Here is a 27,104-nt window from a genome sequence, read left to right on the forward strand (position 1 = left end):
TAACTGTCTGTGTCCGTCTCAATCACACCTGTGCTGCATATCCTAGCCACACCATATGCACATTATGTATGAATGTTCCTATTTAGAAGTATTGTGAGATATCTAAACGTATGTCTTTGCAGTTCTGGCAGTTTCTTTCTTCAAATTGGTAAGTCAATCTCTCTAACCCCCGGGATATTGACACTTCTGGCTATTTCCCTGAACGCAACACAATTCTCCTTATCTACAGCAAGATCACTTAAACTCCACAGCCTTTGACCTTGCAGTAGAAAACGTTTTACGTGCTGGGCAAATTCATTTACTTGGTATTGATGAAGATGATAGGACTGCAATCCTACATACAGGCTGTCTAGTCTGGTCAGATCTCACCCTGCCTGTCACAAATAGTGTGTATTTCTGTAGGCTGCGCGTGCTGTTCTGTGCTGTACAGGCCACACGGAGGGCCAAAGGGTCTTCATCTGGTGTTTAGCAAGGGCTGGAGATCTCACAGGAGGCACAGAGAACCATTGTTCCCTTTAAAGCTCTTTCATAAGCAGTTAGCTGCTTACTGTTCAGCCGGTTCTAAGAGGAGGAGAGAGAGAGAGGCTGTGTTAATGCCTCGTGTGAAAAGAAGTAAAGAAATCCCTTCACCGGGGGCCCGGGGAGACCAACAGGTCAAACAATCCACTAGGCCTGATGTTCTCCATCCTGTCTTTTCTTGTCCTCCGGTTCTTCTCTTTCACTCTCATGCTCTCTCTTTCCATTCTTCTCACTAGGTCACTCTCAATCAGTCTTTCACGCTATACCCCTCTTCTCTTCTACACTCCAGCCACTGGGCAAAAACTGGTTCAATCAACGTTGTTTCTAAGTCATTTTAACGAAAATAACTTTGAATCAATGTGGAAATCTAATTGGATTTGCAAAAAGTCATCAACGTAAGTCATCTAGAATTTTTTTCACCCAACTTTGAACCTAAATCCAAAATGACATGGTGACTTTTTTGGTTGATTTCACGGTGAACTCACATTAGTTGACAACTCAACCAAATGTGAATCAAAACTAGACGTTGAACTGAAGAGTCTACTGGAGTAGCAGGTCCTGGCCCTTTGTCCTCATCTGACACCCTTTTCTCTTTGTGACTGTGTCTCTGAGTCACTCTGACAGTTAATCTCAATCTAATCCATGTAGAGACACATGACCATGATATAAAACCTGTTTCTCATAAACACCACACACTCCCAGAGGGAGAAGTTGGGCTCCATCCAGCAGAAAAGTTGTATTTTTAGGCATTGAGTCTTTCTTGAACAATTTCCACTCTCCCGCCTTCCAGATTGGCTTTGAAGATAGTAGCCATGTGAAATTGGAGGCAAAACAACAAGACTTTCACAAAGAACAGTTTGAAGCTACACTGGTGCAGCATTCAGTCATTCTGTCTCTCTAGTCCACCCACCTAAACCACTATCCCAGTGGTTGGTTGCAGTAGGATTGTGGGTATTACCCTGACCAGCTCCGTGTTGCAATACGGGTCACCTACCCACAGGAAATGACTTTGGCACATTAGCCTTTGATGTTTCCTGTTCATGTGTGGCAAACATTTATTGTTGTTTAAATCGCTTGTTCATTTAAGGCCCAGCTGGGTGGAAAAACAAACACACCTGGATGGGCTGTGTTGAGGTGTGGAGCTCACAGTAACAGTGGATAAAGTATCATGGGCCAGACAGTGCAGTTCAGCAGGAAGGCCCCACACACAGCAGCTGGATCTCCAACCAAAACAATGGGGGAGATATTAACAGGAGGTGCTCTAGTCTGCTGTGCTCCTGCTGTCCTCTGCACTGTGGCTGCCCAGAATAACACAGTTGGATGAGTCTGTTGGAGGCGGGCTGTGCATCGTCGGGCCTCTCTAGCGTTGGTTAAACACCACAGGAGAAACTCCACACTTACTACCCTGAATATAGTGATACTCACCACAGAGAGTGTGTGTGTGTGTGTGTGTGTGTGTGTGTGTGTGTGTGTGTGTGTGTGTGTGTGTGTGTGTGTGTGTGTGTGTGTGTGTGTGTGTGTGTGTGTGTGTGTGTGTGTGTGTGTGTGTGTGTGTGTGTGTGTGTGTGTGTGTGTGTGTGTGTGTACCTGTGTGTGTGTGTGTGTGTGTGTACCTGTGTGTGTGTGTGTGTGTACCTGTGTGTGTGTGTGTGTACCTGTGTGTGTGTGTGTGTGTACCTGTGTGTGTTTATTTGTTTATTTCACCTTTATTTAACCAGGTAGGCCAGTTGAGAACAAGTTCTCATTAACAACTGTGAGCTGGCCAAGATAAAGCAAAGCAGCGTGACACAAACAACAACAGAGTTACACATGGAAAAAACAAGCGTACAGTCAATAACACAATAGAAAAAAAGACTCTATATACAGTGTGTGCAAATGGCGTGAGGAGGTAAGGCAATAAGTAATTTGTGAAGTAATTACAGTTTAGCAAATTAACACTGGAGTGATAGATGAGCAGATGATGATGTGCAAGTAGAAATACTGGTGTGCAAAAGTGCAGAAAAGTAAATAAAAACAATATGGGGATGAGGTATGTAGATTGGATGGGCTATTTACAGATGGCCTGATGTTTATGTTAGTGTGTGTGCGTTAGTGTACGTGCGTGTAGATGTGTGTACAGTACCAGTCCAAAGTTTGGACACAACTATTCATTCAAGGGTTTTTCTTTATTTTTACTATTTTCTACATTGTAGAATAATAGTAAAGATGTCAAAACTATGAAATAACACATAAAAACCCTGGAATTAGTAGGTGTGTCCAAACTTTTGACTGGTACTGTACGTGTACGCGCTTGGCATAGATGACTCTTGTCTAAGAATGAGGCCCTGCATGGTCTCAGTTGCACCCTCACCTGTGTAATCTCTCCGAGGTGAGCTGAGATGAGGACAGGGCTCAGCGTTTGGGATGTTTCATCCTCGTATAACACTTTCTGTCATCAACCTTAGTCAGACGAGGCTGGCAGCTCTCTCCATCATCACTTTTAGTAATGAGGGAAGAGGTGGTCCATGTGGTTGCCTGTTCCAACATGTTGAGGTGACTGAATGAGCATGAATGAATGGAGATGGTAGTGACAGAATTCATATTTGACATAAAGGGTAGATAACAATGGACTGAAGAACTGAGTTTCTGATTTGGGCCAATTTCTCTTTTCTAAGGCATATTGAGCCAGCGCCCTGAGTAGCGGTTAGGACGATTTACTACCGATGTTTTGACATCTGAGCAAATTTCAGATCTGCTGAACGCTAACTTGAACATGAAAATGTGCAACTTCCGGCATACGTTTACAGTAAACACTGAGGCTGTACCCACTTTAAGTTACAGTTTTAACAGGGGCCAAGTAGGCTACTGTGGCTATTTGATCATAATGTAGGCCTATCAGAGTGGCCTACCATCAAAAAATGGAGAAAATGCATCCCATAATATTTGAACAGCTGTTCTATCATTCAGACTACAGTAGCAGCAAATGTGTGGTGTTCAACGAAGGCCAACATTCCATGAGACTTTGGAAAGAAACATGCAGGGCTTGACATTACCCTGTTTATCCACTTGTCCTTCAGACGAGGTGGTGACTGAAAATGTTATGTTGTTTGATGCAAGAAACCACTTTACAAAATAAAAGTCATTATTATTATTTCCACCATTATTACGGAGAATCAGACAAATGATGCTACCCTCTGCCTATTGGCTACTTAGCTTATTCAAAAAAAGCTATTTACCTGACTTGCTTCTAAAGACGGCTAGAAATGCACAAACGTTTTGCTGTTGTAGGAAGCAACCAGAAATGATCTATAACCGGGCTAATAACTCACTAACTAGCAAAGAATATGAACAAAAGTGCACAGCTGGCTGCATGCAGCCCCTGGTTTGATCTCAAAACAAGCGCATTGAGTTCAAAGTGAACGGCACAGATCCATATATGGCAATGGCTATTTGCATATAGGTCTACTGCACCACTGATTGGCTATGGCGCACTGGTCTGTGTAGAGTACGGTCCTGAGTCATGCCTGTCAATGCAATAGAATCCTACCCCATTGCGCTCTGCCTACAAGAAAATCTCTTGCATAGTTAGTTTTATTTTCCGAATGCTACATTGAAAGTGGCTAACATTGCATTGATTCAAGCACAATTCCCACAGTAGCGTGAAACGTTGATAGTGTAAACTAAAGAGGAAAACTCTAGAACGTGAAGGGAAGTTCAATCTCGTGCATCTCTGCTCGGGCTGATATTTCATCTGTCCAAGGGGAGCTGGCGCAGCTTATAGGGAACATTGCCTACTACTCTAGTCAGGTAGCAGAGCTGTGTGTGTGTTCATGAAAGGCTGCCATGGCACCTGATATGAGAGCTGTTTGCTCTCCTGACCTGCATGTGAAGAAGCACTATGTTTGCTTTTCACACTGACCTGAGAGCATCCTATCGTATGAGGCAAGCAGCCCAGGGTATTAGTGACAGTGGGTGAGGGGGAAAAAGGGAAGGACTGGGTGAACGAGCATGTGTGTGAAAGAGAGTGAGAGAGTTGTCAGGCGTGTGGTATCAGAACACACAAACCTCAGTCACCACTCAAGCCCAATCACAGTGAGCAGGGACAGAGGTGAAGGTAATGGGGAATATGATTTGGTCGATACGTTGACCTATTTCTGAGACAAAGTGCCTCGTAGCCTGGAGAGAAATTAGATTAGTGTACTAGACAGAGCACATTTCCATGTCCTTTTCCTTTTGAGACTTCTTGACAGCCTCCCCCCTTAGGGAGTAGAATCATTTATGCTCACAGCAACCTTACATAAAGAGGAATTATAGCTAGAGCCAACATCAGTTACTTAGCTACTTAAACATGTACTATACAAAACTTTTAGAGCACTAGATTTTTAAAAAAGTCTAAAGAGAAATGTCTCTCTTCTTGGTGGAAATGCAACATTGTGTGTTCCACATTGTTTCCATCTAAGAGACACTCCTTTCTACCCAAGTGGTCTCTGCTACTTTTTAATCAAAGAGACGTTACTCCACTGAAGATGTTACTCAGCTCCTTAGCTACAGATGAGTACAGCGTGGCTCCTTCTGAGACAAAACACAACAAAACTAGTGATTACAGTCTCCTGTCTGCCTACTGTTTTCCTGTGGCATTGCGGTAACATTTGAGAGCTTATGAGGGCTACGTCTGGATCTTCACTCCTTTTCAAACAAATGCCCCTTTCTCTCTCTAACCAATGGGTATACTAGATGATGTCTACACAGGAAACAAAGCTTGAAGAGGACACTTTTACACAGTGAAACGTTCTGAACTGAATGCTCAACCTGTCTGGAGAACAAAAAGTTCAACCTCTTGTCAAAAGAATAGTGTGTTACAAAACATGACATCATCAGGCCTTATAACTCAAACACATGAACACACACATGTACACACACACACACACACATACTGTACACACATCATGTCTTCTCCATATATACTGTACCTATTTACTGTCTTAATCTTTATTTGTATCTCTTTAAAATACTGGAAAAATAAACCAAGACACTTCATATCCTTGATGTCAGATCAACATCTTGTGTCAGAGGTCCTTGAGCGCTACTAGCATTCTTGCCCTATTTCACTGACCTCGTGAACAAAACTAGTCTCAACTGTTTTGTAGGAATTAGTGTCATATCAACTTCAAAAAGCTGAACTATATCCTTACAGTATTTGTTGTCTGGTAGAAAACATAAACCAGTATGACTGGTCTTGTCAGTCCTGACTAAAACACCATTCAGATAAGTGATGAATCAAACCTCAACATTTCTGACCGCTTCTGAATCAGTTTAAAAACAAAGTGAGATAACAAAACAATAGTGACACCTGTTCAGCCCTGTGTCTCAGCCATATGTGTAATGGTTGAGTGGGCTCCTACCTTGACATACTCCATGGTGGGATCCATGCTGCTGCTGAGGTCCCTGGGGAACAGAGACAGAGACAGGGTTCTGTTGAGTGAACACATTTCTACTGGCTGCTGCTGGTCCCATCCACTCCCTCCCTGTGCTGTGTTGTGTCTGCAGAGCTGCTGCTACTACCCTGGCTGCTGACTGGGATTCTACCTCCTCTCTGACAGGAGTGGCAAGCTCAGACACCACCTGCCCCCACCCACTTGTCTACCCAACCAGCCCCCACACAAGTCACAGCCACATGTCCCCTTCTTCTGACCTCAGTGGCAAATTCACAGAGGGGTAAGAAACTCCCGCATGAGTCCTTTCTCTGTTACATTAGATGAGAAAAAGGGGTTTAAACTTTCCCTGTCATTAGCAGGGCTAGTCCTCCCTAAATTCTCAGAACCAACTCGAGACGTCCATAATGGATTTTGAGAAGAAATCAGTTCAAAAGGCTGAGAGGAGTTAATTTCAAATCCCTGAGGATGAGACGATGCCTCCTCAGGGTTCTGCTAAACATTCTGTTTATTTGAGTTCTGCCTCTCTACTCTACTTTTTTCTCCAATATTCAGTTTTTTGTGTGATTAAAGAGTAGTTTAACCCAAACCCTTGATGCAGAGGCCTTACAGGGGTGGAATGAATTCCTTGAGCCTTTCACCACTTTTCCCATAGAGATTGTGAAGGGAAAACACACAAACATCATATTATGGCATTGAACTGGGAGGATGTGTTTTAGCCTCCTGCCAATTTCGGCTAAACTTATTTTGATCTCTTATTTTTAATCCTGGTAACATGAACACCAATTTTCTTGGGCAATTTCAGGCGTATCTACATCCATTATGAATCGACTTAAAACATAGTCCTCCTAAAACAAGAAGAACATCTCGCATCGACAACGTGGTCCAGGGTAGGCCAGTTAGCCCTGCTAATTCAGCCAGCTCTACTAACCCAGCCAGCCCTACAAGCTCCTCACACCACAAGTCCGACATGACAACCAGCAAAGTAGACAACCAGAACCAGAACTAAGGGCTTTTGGAAGCAATCTCTGCCATGAGGGCGGACTTCGCCGCAAAACACAAAGGTGTCCTAACGGGGATTAGTGAGGTTAAACGTGACCTTCAAGCCTACTTCACGCACTTGGACGAAGCAGAGGAACACATTAGCATGGTAGAAGATACTGTCGTCACTGTCAAAACAACGACCGAAAAGTTGGATGAACAGGTGGCGGACCTTACTTCAAAACTAAACTCGAGAACCACCACAGGAGGTCTAATTTGAGACTTGTTAATCTACTTGAAAAAGTGGCAAATGGTGACGCAGTGGCATTTCTCGCTCTCTCTCTTGCATTTCTCTCTCTCTCTCCCTTGGAAGCTGATGTGCTCTTTCAATGCGCAAAGGGTACGGAAAGTTGTCCGGCCTCAATGAGTTGAAAGAGCCCATCTGCTTCCTGCTCCTACAGGCCAGAGAAACCATCCCTCTCCTTGAGTCCTTAACATTAAGTTTCTCAACTTTCAAGACAAAGTCCGAGTGATGCGGAAAGCCAGGGCTATGGGCAAGGTGATCTACGGGACAAAGAGATCTTGTTCTTTCCTGACCTATCTGCGGTTCTCCGCCGAAAAGGAAAAGGCTACGACAGGGTCAAACGACCAGCTCAGGTCCCTCAACATTGTCAATGGAATATCTGACCGACAATGGCTGGTCACACGAGTTTGAATCTCCCTCTCAAACCGAGGCGTTCATCCATGGCATATAACATAAATCTTCTTCCAAGTCATGTTGTAGCTGTGACGTTTACCACCACTCTGGACTATGGAGAATTAAACCCGCTTGGATTATGTGACTGTTGGCAAGCTAACTAACAATAAATCATTTATTAACTGCTACTGTAGTACTGTAGCTAGCATACCAGTTAAGTGAATAATATGGTGAGCTAGCTCACTCAGTTTTCTTATATTATTTGTAGCCTGTATGTGCTCATCACTTAGCTCATTTTCTTCAATATAACAGGCGAGATAGCTGTCCATTGAACATTGGACGTCATGCTTAAGTTTATTTATGTTATGTTGATAATTCTCTTCCATTGGATTACATAAAACACTGTCAAATGATTTCTTTAACCTTTATTTAACTAGGCTTGTCAGTTAAGAACAAATTCTTATTTACAGTGACGGCCTAGGAACAGTGGGTTAACAGCCTCATTCAGGGGCAGAACGACAGGTTTTTACCTTGTCAGCTTGGGGATTCAATCTAGCAACCTTTTGGTTACTGGCCCAACACTCTAACTACTAGGCTACCTGCTGCCCCAAAATGCTGATGAAGATCTTTAGCTCCATGTCAATGGACACATCGGGACCTTATTCATTCATCCTGCATTACCGAGAAGCATCGGGACTACATTATATGAAGACTTAAGTTTCAATCATTTCCTTGGACTAAAATGATTGACACTCATGTGCAAGCCTGACTTCTACATCATGTGCTAGGGCCTTTGGGTAATGTAGCACATATTCAAGGGTATATTTGTTTCTCACATAGCCTGTTCTGATCTTTGCTACTTTTTTTGGTTTATAAATGTATCATGGTATACTACGTTAATGCTATATGTATGGGCCATTTTGTTACATGGTAGCTACTAGCTATTTTGGACTGTACATACTTTAACGTTAGCGTTAGCCAGGCTTCACTGACTAACATCACTGTTTTAGGTGGAGCTATTGTTTGCTACTTTTCAAACGAATACTATGTGATACAGTGATACAGTTAAATACTGTGATACAGTATTTCACATATCATCTTGCTAGATATGTGTTTTGTTGTGATATTTCACATAACATCTTGCAAGATGGGCCTTTTGTTTCGTTCGTGAGAAGTAATGGCAGAGAGACGGTAGGAGACACTGTTTTATTTAGGGTCGCTTAGGTTGGACTGCTCCCTTTAATGGATCAGTCGTCCTCCAGGCTACACTCTACGGTTAGGGGGAGGTTGGAGAGGAAGCGATGGGTGTCTCGGTTAGGGAGACAAGGCAATGGTGTTCAGTGTTTTACTGTTAGGATAGATTCATGTTTGTTTGTTCCAACAGATCTTTCCATATTTTTCTCACTGTAAAATATTCATGCAGTCCGTGTAGTTACTAAACATATTTTAGATATGCCTTTATGCTATAGCTTATTCCATGTTTACATCTTCGGTTAAATTACTTCAAATGTCAACCTTAATTTTACATTGGGGAATGTCTGTAGAGTTTGTAAACTATCCAAGCTTTAAACAGGTTATTACTGGGCTTAAACAACTTCATTCATCTATTATGTTCCTACAAGAAACTCACGTGTTGAAGGACGAGCTACTTAAAAGTACGCAGGAGATGGCGAGGGCAAGTAAAAGCATCCTGTTTCTCCTCTCATTCTCGTGGTGTTATGGTTTTAATTCACAAAGTCGTTCTGTTTCTAGTGGAGAATATTATAACTGATACAGCAGTTAGATAGATTTTGAACAGGGAACTCTTTTGAATGGGCATATTAATCTGGTTAATGTTGATGGTCCTAATGATGCTATTCCCAAATTCGTTAGGAATGTATTTCTATTGATAGCCTCCCTTCCTGATAAAGTCATAATAGCAGGGGGTTTTAATTGCACTCTTGCTCCTCTGGTTTAGACACTTCCCACTCGCAGAGTCGAAAGACATTACAGCATTTCATTACGGACTGAAATCTATTTTAATTAACCTTGGAGGACTCAGAACCTGAGTAAAAGGGAGTCTTCATGTTAAAAGTAGTATAGACTACGTTTTAGTTTATTGCTCATTGCTTCCCAATGTAACAGGACGTGGATATAATAGTATTGTTTTGAGTGACCATTCTCCTGTGTCATTATTCTATAGGGATACAAAACTAGTAAAAGGATCCTCTCGATGGCGTTTGCATCCCAGATGTTTACAGGACCAAGACTTCTTACATTATGTTGGAGTCCATATAGATGTACATTTTACATTGAACACTGACCAAACGTCAGTGAGTACCAGACGGGAGGCTTTCAAAGCCTATATTAGGGGGCAAATGATAAGTTTTACCAGTTTCAAATCAAATAAATTACATCTGAAAATGATAGCGATGGACAGCAAAATCAGAGAATTGGAGAGGGAAGCTTTTTTGGATACCTCACTAGAAGTAAACAAATAATTATTTACTCTTAAAGCTCAGTATGAAGAACTTTCCAACTCAAAGGCTGCAAACAGCCTAACGAAGCTGAAACAGTCCTTCTATGATCAAGGTGAAAAACGTGGCGAATTGCTGGCCTGGTGCATTAAGCCATTAATTGAATTCCTAATTTCCAAGGACAATTATCAATGGATCCTGTAGAAATAAACCAAACATTTGCTTCCTACTACAACACACGTTACAACTCTGAATCTTAACTTAACTAATCAGACATCATTTTTGCATGGTCTTGATTTTCCCTCTATTTCAGAAGACACAAAATTGGATCTGGAAAGGAATTGAATGGTGTCGAAATATCTGATGCTATTTCTAATATGAAGGGAGGTAAAGTGGCAGCTCCAGATGATTCTCCTAGTAGATATTTAAGGACAAACATCCAGATCCACTTTTGGATATGCATGCTGAATCCTCTCAGCAAGGTTGTTTCCACCTCTCTCTAAGGAGTGCTTTAATCACTCTCATACAGAAGCCTGATAAATCCCCAACAAAAATGTGAAACTGAGAAACTCTGACTCAAAAATGATTGCTAAAGCTTTAGCCAGGAGATTGGATAGAGTGCTCCCATTTCGAACACACAAAGACCAAAATGACTTTGTGAAAAACCGTCAAGGTTTTCACAATGTGAGGAGAGTACTAAACATAGTGCACATGCGAAGGGTCCCCTGATACCGTCACACTCTCACATGATGCAGAGAAGGAATTCGATAGAGTTGAGTGGTCTTGTTTATTTGAAGTGCTTAATTAAGAGAGTTGGGTTTGGGAACTACTTCCGTAAATGGATTCAGATATTATATACCGACCCCACTGCAGAAGTTGCCACTAACAACTTGATTTCACAACCTTTTATGCCTTTTTGGGTTTCGAGACAAGGATGTCCGGCCAGTCCAATACTCTTTATTTTAGCTATAGAACCCTTTGTCATTGCAGTAAGGTCCCACCCGTCAATTAGTGGAATTAAAACATTGGATTCTGAACATGTATGCCAATGATACCCTCTTATTCTTAACAGATCTAAAGAAATCTGTCTCTTCACTCTCCAATATAATTCATAACTTTGGTCAGGTTTCTGGATTTAAAGTTAATACAACTTTAAACCTCTTCTATCCTTTTCCTCAACAAGCAAGAGAGACTGGATCCAGTTGTACAGCATCCATTTGTGAATACAGAACAAGGGTTCACATATATTGGCATTAAAATCACACCAGAAATTGGCTCCTTGACTTCAACAAATTATGAACCCATGGTAACGAGTGTAACAGAATCCATCAACTGATTGACAACATTGCCTATATCTATTATTGGTCAACTAAATATTTAAGATAAATATTCTGTCCAAATGTCTTTCTTTATTTCAATCAATTCCTCTGGCTCCACCACCTTTATTTTTTCACAAAGATCAGAAAGATAATCTCAAATTTGATCTGAAGCAACAGAAAACCAAGGCTTAGACTTCCTCTTCTTTATTTGCCCTATGACAGAGGGGGGTTGCAACTTCCACACCTACAGTGGTATTACTGGTCTGCACAACTTAGGGCTGCAATGTTTTGGTTCTCCAAGAAACCATACTTACCCAGGCTGCAGACTGAAATGCTGTCCACAAAAGGCTTAACTCTGTATGGATATTTGTACTCTGCTCCCTTTAAGAAGCTAAAGAAGAATACTACTAATCCCTTTGTTAAAAACATCCTAACTATGTGGCCTGAAGTACAGCAATATCTGGGCGAATCCCCTGTATTATCCAGTTTTACACCAATTTGGGGCAATGACAATTTCACACCTAATAAAAATGACTTGGGGTTTAAAGAATGGCCAAGAAATGGTATTGTTAAAGTAATGGATTTATTCAATTAAAAAGGGCTCATGTTGTTTGAAGAAATAAATGAAAGATTTAGCTTACCACAAAAGCCTTTTTCCAAATACTTACAATTGAGAAGATGTATTTTTTCCAGTCTAAAACAATCTTCCCTACAACGTCCTTTGACCACTTTAGAAACTCTCTCTGTTAGTGTGTTATGGGAGAGTCATTATATGGGAAAATGGTAGATACTCATAAACTCTGATAGTAAGAGACTTCAGTGGATACAAGATATGCAGGAAGATATTTCAGCAGAGGACAGGGGTAGGATATGCTCTAGAGTTCAGATACAGACAATAAACACCTGCCTCAGATTGTTGCAATACAATTTGATAATGAGAACATATATCACCTGTTAAGCTCCACATATTTGACCCTAATATCCCAGACCTGTGTTAAATGTGACATGCATTTAGTAGGCACCTTGTATCGTTGCCTGTGGGAATGTGCTGAAATACAAAAGTTTTGGAGCTCAGTACTGCACTATATCTCTGAGATTACCTCTACCCCAATACCATTAATCCCTAAACTTTGCATCCTAAATCTTTACCCAGGGAATTTCTCTTTACATAGGAAAGAGAAGAAAATGGTTGATCTCTGTCTATTACAAGCTAGACTTTCAATTGCTCTGCACTGAAAGTATGTCAGTTCACCCTCACTTGGTCATTGGTTAAAATAATTCATGCCAATCCTGGCTCTTGAAAAATGTAGTTATATAGTGAAAAAGAAAGCCCCAGAGTTTCATGATATTTGGGATCTGTTTTGTGACTTTTTGCAAACCAGTGATATTTTAGAAGAATTGGAAGGTGAATATTAGGTGAATATTGGCTATAGTCGAAGCGTAATCTGCATTATCTACGACTGAATATAATACTTTTTATGTATTTTTATTAGTAGAAATGTGTCTGTGAATGTTTGGTTGTTATGCTTTTGTCTCTTTGGGTTGGTGGGGTATGTGTGGAAATAAAGAAATCCATGTATTTCTGTAATTGATGATTTGGAACTAATAAATACGTGTTCAAAAAAGTGTTTTAAGAAGAGCCTCTGTGGAATAGAAAACAGTGGAATGCTGCCCCTTATTCCATACAAAATGTTGGCTAAGCGAACAGGTATCCGAACCAAAGAATTTACAGTAAGATTACAATCTAAAAGTAACTCACCAAACTACTTTGATGGCCCTTGGTCTTTCCTTTTCTCCCTAATGTCCTGAACAGGGCGTGAATGCAGCAGGAAATACGGTGGCGAATAAAGTCAACTGGAAAGAGGATGTTTGCTGCATCCTGAGGAGTTCAGCGTCGGCCACTAGCTCTTAAACAGCTCCTCTCAGCTCTTTCTCCATTTAGCTTCTGTACGACCGCGTCTCATCTACTCACTGAACTTGGAGAACTGAACTTTCTCTCCTCTGCATATTCTTTCATGTCATCCCACACAATAACCTGGCTTTTCTTTCAGCAGGGTGAGTGGGTGGTTGTATGTCACACCACCTCAGAGGAACACAACACAACACAGGCAGGCTGCTGCGCTGGCTGGTTCAGCTCTGAAGTCACTCCCTCCGAATAAAGAGCTGGCCTTGTTACTCAACAACTACAGCTACAGTGTTAGGTAACATCCCAATCAGTTAACAGTGTGGTGATATCATACAGTTCACAGTGAGGTGGTATCATACTGTTCACAGTGTGGTGATATCATACAGTTCACAGTGTGGTGGTATCATACAGTTCACAGTGAGGTGGTATCATACAGTTCACAGTGAGGTGGTATCATACAGTTTACAGTGTGGTGGTATCATACAGTTCACAGTACGGTGATATCATACAGTTAACAGTGTGGTGATATCATACAGTTCACAGTGTGGTGATATCATACAGTTCACAGTATGGTGATATCATACAGTTCACAGTGAGGTGGTATCATACAGTTCACAGTGTGGTGATATCATACAGTTCACAGTGAGGTGATATCATACAGTTCACAGTGTGGTGATATCATACAGTTCACAGTGTGGTGGTATCATACAGTTCACAGTACGGTGATATCATACTGTTCACAGTGTGGTGATATCATACAGTTCACAGTGTGGTGGTATCATACAGTTCACAGTGAGTTGGTATCATACAGTTCACAGTGTGGTGGCATCATACAGTTCACAGTGTGGTGATATCATACAGTTCACAGTGTGGTGGTATCATACAGTTCACAGTGTGGTGGTATCATACAGTTCACAGTGAGGTGGTATCATACAGTTCACAGTGTGGTGGTATCATACAGTTCACAGTGAGGTGGTATCATACAGTTTACAGTGTGGTGATATCATACAGTTCACAGTGAGGTGGTATCATACAGTTCACAGTACGGTGATATCATACTGTTCACTGCGCGTTGGTATCTTTCAGGACATACAGTATATCCCCAACCTCTTGGGTCTGAGAGGCTAGAGAACAGAGATGTTGGGAGGCATAGTGGAGATTTTATTATTTTTCACAGAAAGAGGATGAGCGAGGCCGCAGGCCAGCCAAAGAGCCTCTCCCTCTGAGCGGTTGAGTGTCAGCCAAACCACCGCTGCATCGTTTCGCAGAGAGAAAATGTGTACCCTACAAAACCACGGACTTTCCTCAAACCTCTAGTTCAAATGGATCTCAGTCAAGACAAGGACAGGCCAGGTCACACACAGACGACCTGGCTATAATTGGATTTCCCGCACACAACCTCCCCTTCTCTGACTGACTGACAGAGAGAGGGGCACTTGACATGCAACACTCCCTCAGCCCTACAGAGGAGTCAAAGGTTGTTCTGGACGCCTAAGGCACATGCACATTACTGACTCAAGGGGCAGTGTGACTCTATTGGCAAATCCCTCAACTTTTACACGTATAGTACAGTGAATCAGCACTCTACGGGGCACAAAATAACTTCAATCAAGTCATCTTATTGAAGTCATTTTCATGAATAAATGCATACATATACTACTCACACTGAGTGACCATCTGGCCATGGAATAGTTAATACAGGAGAAACTGGGGGAGGTGAAGGGGTGTGAATGATTGGCCCAGGGTGAGTCGGATAAATCTCTTTATTTTACAGGGTAGCAGCAGGTGTGTGTCCCCCCAGATAGAACATGTTCTGTCCCTCAGCCTCCTGCTGGCTGGTTCAGCTGGGGAGAAGGACAAGTAGCAGCAGGTTTGTGTCCCCTCAGATAGAACATGTTCTGTCCCTCAGCCTCCTGCTGGCTGGTTCAGCTGGGGAGAAGGACAAGTAGCAGCAGGTTTGTGTCCCCTCAGATAGAACATGTTCTGTCCCTCAGCCTCCTGCTGGCTGGTTCAGCTGGGGAGAAGGACAAGTAGCAGCAGGTTTGTGTCCCCCAGATAGAACATGTTCTGTCCCTCAGCCTCCTGCTGGCTGGTTCAGCTGGGGAGAAGGACAAGTAGCAGCAGGTTTGTGTCCCCCCAGATAGAACATGTTCTGTCCCTCAGCCTCCTGCTGGCTGGTTCAGCTGGGGAGAAGGACAAGTAGCAGCAGGTTTGTGTCCCCTCAGATAGAACATGTTCTGTCCCTCAGCCTCCTGCTGGCTGGTTCAGCTGGGGAGAAGGACAAGTAGCAGCAGGTTTGCGTCCCCTCAGATAGAACATGTTCTGTCCCTCAGCCTCCTGCTGGCTGGTTCAGCTGGGGAGAATGACAAGTAGCAGCAGCCTTCCAAAAGCAGAACCAGCACCTGATGGTCTGGGCTGGGTGAACATTATAAACAGAAGTACAAACACACTGACAGCCAATCAATACAAATGATGGTGTACAGTAAATGTTTGTTCTGTGGCTGTGTTTGATACTGGAATTGAAGGTTCACTGTGCCTAACCAACCACAGCCAGATTTGATCATAACAATAGCATATTTTTCCCGGATTCGGGTTAGCGCACAGCGTCCTTGGAAACATCTGGGCCTGGCATCATGATATATCTCTGTTGTGATCCCGAGGATAGCCTTGGCATGGCCGGAAAAACAACAATACGTTCCTTGAAAGAATGTGGTGTGTGTGATGTCTATTCGCCTACCCACATGGTCCTATCAATGTACTGTACATACTGCAGCTGCAGCTCCGTGTTCTTGTTTTGGATCAGAGTGGTTTATTCCGAACTGACCCTGGCAGTCAGATATCTGGAAAAAACACTCTTTCAACCGTCACCACTGTTCCCCATTCTCCAGCCTTGCCTGTTACCATACAGGGGTCTGGCCCAAACTCAGCAGCAGCCCATTTCTCAACGGAACAAACAGAGAAGCTCAGGTCAGTCTAGATTCTGAGCTCACGGCCAGCTCCAACTTTAATCAGCCCTTTCATCTCCTCTACGAGGCTGTAAATCTCCTCTCCAGCTCAACCTGAGACCAACTCGTAAAGGATTTGCAGGCACACCGCAGCCAGAACTGTCTATCTCTCCCTGGAGCAGAGTGAGTGAGCCCTGGGTTATAGGGGCTATCTGGCTTATACATACGCACACCGACAGACTGAGGTCAGGGGTCACCTGAAAAATGTCTCCCTTTGTGGATCAATCCAGATAGTGTCATCGATACAGAATAAACACTGATTAAGTAGCGTGTCACTGAAGGATGGAGCACTGTCTGGGGCAAGGGTCAACAGACAGTCAGGGAGACTAACAGGTCAGCACAGAGAAACATAGGTTTATTTAAAACATGTACAATATCCATGGAACAACAATTAGCCAAGTAGTTCAGTCAGTGAGCAGAAATGAAGTCATCCACTCATGTAATCTCCATGAAAAGAGATGATAGAGTGGCATAACCTCCCATCTGAAGTTAAGGACGGACCTATCTTTTCAGAACAAAACAGGACAAAGACCTTTGAGTAATCCTGAAATCTCCCCCTCTAGCCAGCCACAACCAGTCAACCAGTGGCCTTAAGATAGACACAATGGGGCTGCAGTCCTGTCCTGTAGCAGGCAGCACAGTGCAGGCAGAATGGGTCCCTAAGAACTAAAGCTTTTCTAGTGTTCTGTTAGCCTTCATCCATGTCCCCACATCAGTGTCTAGAGTTACAGCAGCAGCCACAATCGGATAGCCCAGAGTCCAGCTGTAGTGTGTGTACTTAATGCCACAGGATCCCCTGTTCAAATCAAATGTTATTGGTCACATACACATATTAGGCAGATGTTATTGTGAGTGTAGAGAAATGCTTGTGTCCCTAACTCCAACAGTGCAGTAGTGTCTAACAATTCACAACAATACAGACAAACCTAAACGTAAAATAAATATATAAATATTAGGACGTGCAATGTTCTGAAGAAGACACTACACCTCAGGGCTCTCTTCAGTACCTCTCTAACCCTCCTCTGCCTCCCTCTCTCACCATCTCTCCCTCCTTCTCTCTCTCCCTCCTTCCCTCGCTTTTCTGCGCCAGACAGTCCTCTACCCTTGTTGCTCCTCTTCACCTCCACTGTGTATCCCATAGTGCCAGAATGGAGGTTGTTATGGAAACCAGTGGCTAATGTATTCTCTTTCCCTTTTGTCTAGATTTTACCTTCACTAACCTCACCAGCTTTATGGGGATGAAATACTAGACCAATATTAGATAACCTTCAAATGTCAAGGGATGGACGCAGCCTTTTCAGTTGTAATTAACACCCCCCTCGCACCCCGACCCACTTCGTCCCCCCAGGCCCAGACATATTCTATCTGCCTGCTCAGAGTGTGTCTAAAGAGGGGGGCTGTGTTTCATTCTGTCCCGCGCTGCTGGGTTGCTCTGGTCTACAGTGTCACATAAAGACATCCTTCAGTGGTTTCAAAAAAAAGTTTTACTGTTAAAAAGCGACATCTCAAGTGTAAATACAGTTACTTTCACACACTAAAGGGTTAAAAACAATGTTTGAGCAAAATATGTATATATATTTTTTTTACACAACTGCATACTTCAAGGAGTAGGGCATTCAATGAGTTGGTCTGATGGGAATCCATGATGTCATTGGACTCCCTGTTGCTTAAGGAACATTAAAGGAGCAATAGAGAACAAAAGATGAAAGCCCCCCCCCCCCCCACTTGTGCTATGTAATGATTTGCCTGGACAACCTATTGAGATGTGCCTTTTGTTAAGTAAATCAGGTGTTAAATGAGGTGAAAAGGAGACTGGAGTGCCACTTTGAGACTCTGCCACACAGGATCTAACTCACAGCCAGGGCTGTCTGGGCCTATATCTCTCAACTAGAGACAAGCTTTGTTGTTGTGTTGGGTGGTTTATATCACCCTAAACAGAAGCCTTCTCGTCACTCCATCTCTGTGAGATGTGTGTATGTTTTATTATGTCTCTGCCCACAGCTTTCTGGGCTAATCACATGAATTGATGCTGTGGAACTTCTACCTTCACTTTCTGTGTTATCTGAGATCAAGCTAGCCCTATCAGCAGTCTGACACTGTTGTGTTTCAGTAGTGAGTGCAAGGTGCTGTGGGGAGAAGGAAGGCCCAAGCCCCGGATAACATCTAGAGGGGGCCAGAGTGAAGCTGCAATGCAGTGACTCAACAGTGCCTGAGGGATATGACAGACAGTAGCAGAGAAGCTAACATGTGCTGCTCACGGATTAGATCTCAGCTGACCTGCTTACCATGACAGACGCTTGAGCTGGGGCACTATTTCAGAGTGAAGTAGTCTCAGTCAGTCAGGGGGGTGATAGCAGCACAGTACTCAAGTAGCTTTGAAGAGCGACCCCTAAGTGTCTTATTTTACAAAACAACTCTTTCTTTTAGATTGCGTGATATGAACAAAGGGAAATGTAGTATTTAGTATTTATTAGGACTCCTATTAGCTGCTGCCAAGGTAAACTAGTCCTAAATATAAAGCACAGCACTGGAGCATTAAAGGATGTGTGGCTGTACCTGTATGCAGAGTGGCCTTCCCTCCCTGTATGGTAAGGCTGGTGTTCCTCTATGATGTTGTGAATGAGTGGCGAGGAGGGCAGGCGGGTGCGGGCCGGGTGGGGAAGGGTTCCCATGTGGCTGTACATGTCCCAGGAGCGGGCAGGGCCCTGGGCAGGGGCTGGGGACCCTTTCTTCCTCCTAGGCAGAGTGCCATGGATGGAGACACTGTGGTATCCGGCTGGGGGCAGCTCTGGTACTGCAGGCCTGGAGGTCAGCAGGTCCATGGAGGAGGCCAGGGGACACTGCCTGCTGCCCACGCCCATGTGCATATTCCTGGGCAGACTGGCAAACTTCCCCTCCGCCATCATCCTCAGCTCTGAGAGGAAAGAAAGAGACACACATCAGAACAGATGGCAGGAAGAGTGGACTGAGGACCTACTTCCACCTAGAGATTATATAAGGCTGGTTATCCCAGATGACTGTGTTTTCTCCTTGTTGTGACAATATCACAGAGACATGGTGTCTGGGACAGTAAACAGGTGCTGCTGATGCACAAGATGGGTGGCAACATTTACGTGCGTGCCTTTCCTCTTAAGCTGTCAGTATAGTACAGCACAGTGACAATGGCTTTGCTACTGGTTATGTTAAGATCATGTTATGTACGTAAGTACATTGAAATGATGCCAATGGCACAGAGACCACCATCCTTCATTTATCCAAGTCATAGTTCAACTGATGATCCCTCCCTCTCCATACAACCACCCAGAGAGAGAGGAACAGCAAGGAGCATGGAGACACAACTCCAGGCTATCAGTGAACCACCAGCCAGTCTGACTCTGACAACACAACAGCAGATAGGGATCTCTTGTTCTCGGTCTTCTCCAAAAACATGTTTACCTCAGTTTGGACCACTACGCCTCTAATTGGACAATGAAATAAAGACTTCTTTCTAAGCCGAGAAGCTTTTCTGCTCAGCTTTCTGCTTTTATCCGTTGCCTCCAGCCAACTCCTTAACATGCTTAACAAGCAGAGAAACCAAATGCCCTCCTCAGCAGAGAGGGGATGACGTCACTTGTTGTTGCGGCCGCTGTTTCCTCACCTGCTCCTCAAAGAGCAGCAGCACAGGATTATTCATAACCCGTTTCATTTCCTAAACTTGACGTGGCATGTGAAGGTTGAGTGAGTGTAAAACAAAATGGTATGTCAATCATCTCAGGGTTTAGCTGTAATTTAGGTTGTTTGATTATCATACTGTAAGGGGTCAACTGAGGATAAACGCCTGCGCTCTTCATTCAAATGCAATTGTGTGGTGAGGAAGATAAAGAAAAGCTTTGGTTAAGATCGCCTGGCACTTTGATCGTTTCTTTAAAAACAACCTAGACAAGACTGGTTACCATCCTTCACTGTATTTTTGCTGGTGACCATCCTTCACTGTGTTTTTGCTGCTGTCTTCGCTGTGTTTTTGCTGCGGTCTTCGCTGTGTTTTTGCTGCTGTCTTCGCTGTGTTTTTGCTGGCGCCTTCACTGTGTTTTTGCTGGTGACCAGACTTCACTGTGTTTTGCTGGGGTCTTTGTTGTGTTTTTGCTGGTGTTTTTGTTGTGTTTTTGCTGGTGCCTTCACTGTGTTTTTGCTGGTGACCAGCCTTCACTGTGTTTTTGCTGGTGTCTTCACTGTGTTTTTGCTGGTGCCTTCACTGTGTTTTTGCTGGTGACCAGCCTTCACTGTGTTTTTGCTGGTGTCTTCACTGTGTTTTTGCTGGTGCCTGACTACAGCTCGGCATTCAACACCATAGTACCCTCCAAGCTCGTCATCAAGCTCGAGACCCTGGGTCTCGACCCCGCCCTGTGCAACTGGGTACTGGACTTCCTGACGGGCCGCCCCCAGGTGGTGAGGGTAGGCAACAACATCTCCTCCCCGCTGATCCTCAACACGGGGGCCCCACAAGGGTGCGTTCTGAGCCCTCTCCTGTACTCCCTGTTCACCCACGACTGCGTGGCCACGCACGCCTCCAACTCAATCATCAAGTTTGCGGACGACACAACAGTGGTAGGCTTGATTACCAACAACGACGAGACGGCCTACAGGGAGGAGGTGAGGGCCCTTGGAGTGTGGTGTCAGGAAAATAACCTCACACTCAACGTCAACAAAACTAAGGAGATGATTGTGGACTTCAGGAAACAGCAGAGGGAACACCCCCTATCCACATCGATGGAACAGTAGTGGAGAGGGTAGCTAGTTTTAAGTTCCTCGGCATACACATCACAGACAAACTGAATTGGTCCACTCACACTGACAGCGTCGTGAAGAAGGCGCAGCAGCGCCTATTCAACCTCAGGAGGCTGAAGAAATTCGGCTTGTCACCAAAAGCACTCACAAACTTCTACAGATGCACAATCGAGAGCATCCTGGCGGGCTGTATCACCGCCTGGTACGGCAATTGCTCCGCCCTCAACCGTAAGGCTCTCCAGAGGGTAGTGAGGACTGCACAACGCATCACCGGGGGCAAACTACCTGCCCTCCAGGACACCTACACCACCCGTTGTTACAGGAAGGCCATAAAGATCATCAAGGACATCAACCACCCGAACCACTGCCTGTTCACCCCGCTATCATCCAGAAGGCGAGGTCAGTACAGGTGCATCAAAGCTGGGACCGAGAGACTGAAAAACAGCTTCTATCTCAAGGCCATCAGACTGTTAAATAGCCACCACAAACATTGAGTGGCTGCTGCCAACACACTGTCATTGACACTGACCCAACTCCAGCCATTTTAATAATGGGAATTGATGGGAAATGATGTAAATATATCACTAGCCACTTTAAACAATGCTACCTTATATAATGTTACTTACCCTACATTATTCATCTCATATACATATGTATATACTGTACTCTACAACATCGACTGCATCCTTATGTAACACATGTATCACTAGCCACTTTAACTATGCCACTTTGTTTACTTTGTCTACACACTCATCTCATATGTATATACTGTACTCGATACCATCTACTGTATGCTGCTCTGTACCATCACTCATTCATATATCCTTATGTACATATTCCTTATCCCCTTACACTGTGTATAAGACTGTAGTTTTGGAATTGTTAGTTAGATTACTTGTTGGTTATCACTGCATTGTCGGAACTAGAAGCACAAGCATTTCGCTACACTCGCATTAACATCTGCTAACCATGTGTATGTGACAAATAAAATTTGATTGATTTGATTTTGCCTTCACTGTGTTTTTGCTGGTGACCAGCCTTCACTGTGTTATTGCTGGTGACCAGCCTTCACTGTGTTTTGCTGGTGTTTTTTGTTGTGTTTTTGCTGGTGTTTTTGCTGGTGCCTTCACTGTGTTTTTGCTGGTGCCTTCACTGTGTTTTTGCTGGTGCCTTCACTGTGTTTTTGCTGGTGCCTTCACTGTGTTTTTGCTGGTGCCTTCACTGTGTTTTTGCTGGTGCCTTCACTGTGTTTTTGCTGGTGCCTTCACTGTGTTTTTGCTGGTGCCTTCACTGTGTTTTTGCTGGCGCCTTCACTGTGTTTTTGCTGGTAACCAGTGACCGGCATGGTATGCTGGTGACCAGTCTATTCTGGTATGCTGGTCAACAGCAAAACCAGCATCAAAGTGCTTCATTATTTAAGACAGAACATTACATGTACGATAAGGCCTTACTTTTCAGGTTCTAGTTTCCCCCTAATGCAGTAGCCACATCAGGCCTGCAAGTCACATCAGGCTGGCTTGCAAATGGATTTTTAATTCCTGTTGGAATCCAGACAGAATGGGGGATATATAACAATTGTAACTTTTATTCACCCACAATCTGTATTCATAATTACTGCCTGGGTTAGAAAGATTAATAATTAGACCATCTAAACTGGAACAACCATTTCAGTAACAGGTACAATAAGTCCAACTAACAGATTGGATTAGTTTATAAACATGTATGTTATTTATCGTTGTGTAGCATAAGATTTATTAATCAATCAATGTACATGCAAAAACACAAAAAAATTGAAACAAACCATTCAAAAAAATCTAACTGCAGTAGAGAATTCTGGGAAATATGATAATGATGGGCATGGTTTTGCCAGGCCAGCTTGACCAGTTAGACTATTGTGGACCAGCATAGATCGGCATGGTCACCAGCATCACCAGCTTGACCAGCTTGAAATGTTACTGGTTTTTTAATCAGGATTTGCTTTACACATTCATGTATGGATGTGAACCTTTGTGTGATTAAAAAAGCAGAGTAGTGCAGAATGCGTGTAAAACAATGGGCGGTGGGTTGATGGAGCAGCAGTCCTACAGAAACACCCCCTTGGGGAGGATGGGGACAAGGAGAGGTGGAGAATCCACTGACCCAGACAACAGCTGAATGTGACCACGCACTGACCCTATTAACTAGCGCTATTCAACACACATACACACACGGTCACCGTGACCCCAACACACACACACACACACACACACACACACACACGCACACGCACACGCACACACACACACAAGGCCTGGTGCTGCTTTCAGAGCCTTTGTCCTCTCTCTGCTGTGTGAAATGTAATCTGAGCCAGTGCTGGTGTCAGTGTTTAGGTCTGGTATTAACTCTGTGACCTGTCTCTAACTGAGAGGGGGAGATTAAGGCCCTGCTTCACATCCCTAAAACGGTTCATCCTCCCCACAGGGATTGCAGTGCAACTAGATATGTTCTTCTATGGGGAGATGCTTCGCTGTTTAACCCACTGGCTGAGTGCCAGGAGGGCAGCAGAAGGGAGGACTACTCTGTAGCATGGGAGGAATTCCCCACCATCACGGGTACTGCTGACTGACTGACTGACTGACTGACTGACTGACTGACTGACTGACTGACTGACTGACTGACTGACTGACTGACTGACTGACTGACTGACTGACTGACTGACTGACTGACTGACTGACTGACTGACTGACTGACTGACTGACTGACTGACTGACTGACTGACTGACTGACTGACTGACTGACTGACTGACTGACTGACTGACTGACTGACTGACTGACTGACTGACTGACTGACTGACTGACTGACTGACTGACTGACTGACTGACTGACTGACTGACTGACTGACTGACTGACTGACTGACTGACTGACTGACTGACTGACTGACTGACTGACTGACTGACTGACTGACTGACTGACTGACTGACTGACTGACTGACTGACTGACTGACTGACTGACTGACTGACTGACTGACTGACTGACTGACTGACTGACTGACTGACTGACTGACTGACTGACTGACTGACTGACTGACTGACTGACTGACTGACTGACTGACTGACTGACTGACTGACTGACTGACTGACTGACTGACTGACTGACTGACTGACTGACTGACTGACTGACTGACTGACTGACTGACTGACTGACTGACTGACTGACTGACTGACTGACTGACTGACTGACTGACTGACTGACTGACTGACTGACTGACTGACTGACTGACTGACTGACTGACTGACTGACTGACTGACTGACTGACTGACTGACTGACTGACTGACTGACTGACTGACTGACTGACTGACTGACTGACTGACTGACTGACTGACTGACTGACTGACGGGAGAGTACCATAATCTGCCCTGTGATGACAGCACACTTCCAAATACACAGACACACTCATTCCTATCATGCAAATGCAATTAAAATAGTAGTACAACATAGTCCTGCAATTGACGTATGCGAAGATCTCCCTTCTCTCTGTTCTATGTCTCCTTACTCAGCATAGCAGCATCAAGGAGATGATAGAATGCCAGTAGTGTAGACAAAAATGCAGCTACTTATACTGGGAAATAACCATGGTTAACAACAGGTTTGAATCTCAAGCGAATTTAGGGCATTTCAGGGTGAAATTGGATCAGAAACACTTTTAATCCACCTACTGTGTTCCAGGTGTATTGTGAGACTAAAGATCAGATCAGAGTACCGGCTTTCACAGAGTGATTTGGTACGGTTAGCTATCCAGAATCAAAAACTCCACTATATATTTTTTTAAGTCTCCCAGAAATTGCTTAACACCTCCAATATCATGTCGATCACATGTCCTGACGTGGATCTCAAATCACCACAGATGTTTATTCCCCTGCTCTGTGTCCAGACTCATCATGTGGGCTCAGTCACTGAGCACGTTCCACTTACTCATCATCATCATCAACATCATACCACAGAACAAACACAAATTACAGTCTATGGGGGTGTGACAAATCACACAACTCACCCAAAGAGGAAGAGGCGAAGCGAGAGGTTTTACTCTGCCCAAAATCTGTCCACGAAAATAACCCCACGGAATGAGGAATTTTTGTATGGCAGTCAATGAGGGAGTGTGGAATTTGTTTAAAAATAATAAATAATTTAACCCCTAACTACAAAGCAAAATCAGGTTCTGAGAAATTTTAGCAAAACCGTGGGATGGTGCCAGGTTTCCTTCAGATGTGACGTTTGGCATTCAGGCCAAAGATGATGCTGGTTTCATCAAACCAGAGCAACTAGTTTCTCTTGGTCTGAGAGTCCCTTAGGTGCCTTTTGTGAAACTCCAAGCGGGCTGTCAGGTGCCTTTTTCTGAGGAGTGGCTTCCGTCTGGACACCCTACCATAAAGGCCTGATTGGTGGAGTGCTGCAGAGATGGTTGTCCTTCTGAAAGGTTCCCCCACCTCCATAAAGGAACTCTGGAGCTCTGTCAGAGTGACCATCGGGTTCTCGGTCACCTTCCTGACCAAGGCCCTTCTCCCCTGATTGCTCAGTTTTGCCAGGCGGCCAGCTCTAGGAAGAGTCTTGGTGGTTCCAAACTTCTTCCATTTAAGAATGATGGTGGCCACTGTGTTCCTGGGGACCTTCAATAATGCAGAAATGTTTTGTAACCTTCCCCAGATCAGTGCCTTGACACAATCCATAAATCAGAGCTCTACTGACAATTCCTACGACTTCATGACTTGGTTACGGCTCTGACAGGCACTGTCAACTGTGGGACCTTATATCGACAGGTGTGTCCCTTTCCAAATCATGTCCAATCAATTGAATTTACCACAGGTGGACTCCAATCAAGTTGTAGAAACATCTCAATTATGACCAATGGAAACAGGATGCACCTGAGCTCTATTTCGAGTCTCATAGCAAAGGGTCTGAATACGTATGTAATTAAGGTATTTCAGTTGAATTTGCTAAAAATAAAAAAAATAAGTCAGAATACTTTCCCGAATGCACTGTATTTCTTTTGTTAGAGCGGTCACTTGACTATCTTGTCAATATAATAAACTATTTTTGACTCAATCAAACACCCGACCTTAACCAACAGCACCCACCTAGTGCTAAGCAGCCATTTTGTGCCAGACCACTCTTCAGTGGCCAGGTGAGGATTCCTATAGAAGCCAGTGAAACTGGTGGGGCTGGGGCAAGGGGTTAATTGGCTGGTGCCTGAGGGCTTAGGGCTGGTCAGTGTGTGGAGGCTTGCTGTTGACCTCAGAAAAAGCAGAATGAGAAACCAGCAGTGAGTCAGTGTGGCCAAAACCAGGCACATCTGTTCCCACTCAAGGAATGCTGTTTGATAATTACTTCCCTGTGGTGAGTCTGTTGCACGTGCTGGAAGACAAAGGGTTAACTCTGTCTGGGCTCATTATGACAACATGAATATTCAATATTCTGATAAAATAAATTATTAATGTGAAATTATAGAAGAGGTGACAAGGTAATCACTGTTATTTGAACTGAGGTGTGAGTGTAGAAAATCGCCACCGTCCGTCTTCTTTTGTCTATCTCCTCTCTGCCTCATGATGTCACTCCGCTTTACCTCACACTGTTTCACTTCCTTTCTCTCTTTTGTCTGTCTACCTCTCACAAGCACAATGGTCTTTCTCTGGCTCTCTCCATCTCTGTCTCTGTCCTCTCATCACTTTAACTGCTGCCCACTGCTGACATCATCCTATGCATATTACACACACACACACACACACACACACACACACACACACACACACACACACACACACACACACACACACACACACACACACACACACACACACACACACACACACACACACACACACACACACACACACACACACACACACACACACACACACACACACCTTAAAGTTCTGGCTCATGGCACTTGTCATTAGCTCATGTCAACAAACACAAAGATTTTTTTTTACTGTACTTATAGTAGGAGCATTGTGTCCTGCACTAGTCACACAGCATCTACAAATATGTTACCTAAAAGTGAGCAATGAC

The 27,104-nt window shown here is 43.9% G+C and overlaps 1 protein-coding gene across 1 annotated transcript in view; it reads right to left on the bottom strand.

Annotated features, from left to right (window-relative positions):
* LOC124037759 (breast cancer anti-estrogen resistance protein 3-like) overlaps positions 1 to 27,104 on the bottom strand; it is a 57,509-nt gene that overhangs the window by 27,587 nt on the left and 2,818 nt on the right. The window contains 2 exon segments of the mRNA XM_046352777.1: positions 5,901 to 5,943; positions 18,851 to 19,208. Coding sequence (XP_046208733.1) covers positions 5,901 to 5,943; positions 18,851 to 19,200 — 393 coding nt within the window. The 5' untranslated portion in view covers positions 19,201 to 19,208.

This window comes from Oncorhynchus gorbuscha, linkage group LG06, assembly GCF_021184085.1.
Source record: "Oncorhynchus gorbuscha isolate QuinsamMale2020 ecotype Even-year linkage group LG06, OgorEven_v1.0, whole genome shotgun sequence".
In the NCBI taxonomy this organism is placed as follows: domain Eukaryota; kingdom Metazoa; phylum Chordata; class Actinopteri; order Salmoniformes; family Salmonidae; genus Oncorhynchus; species Oncorhynchus gorbuscha.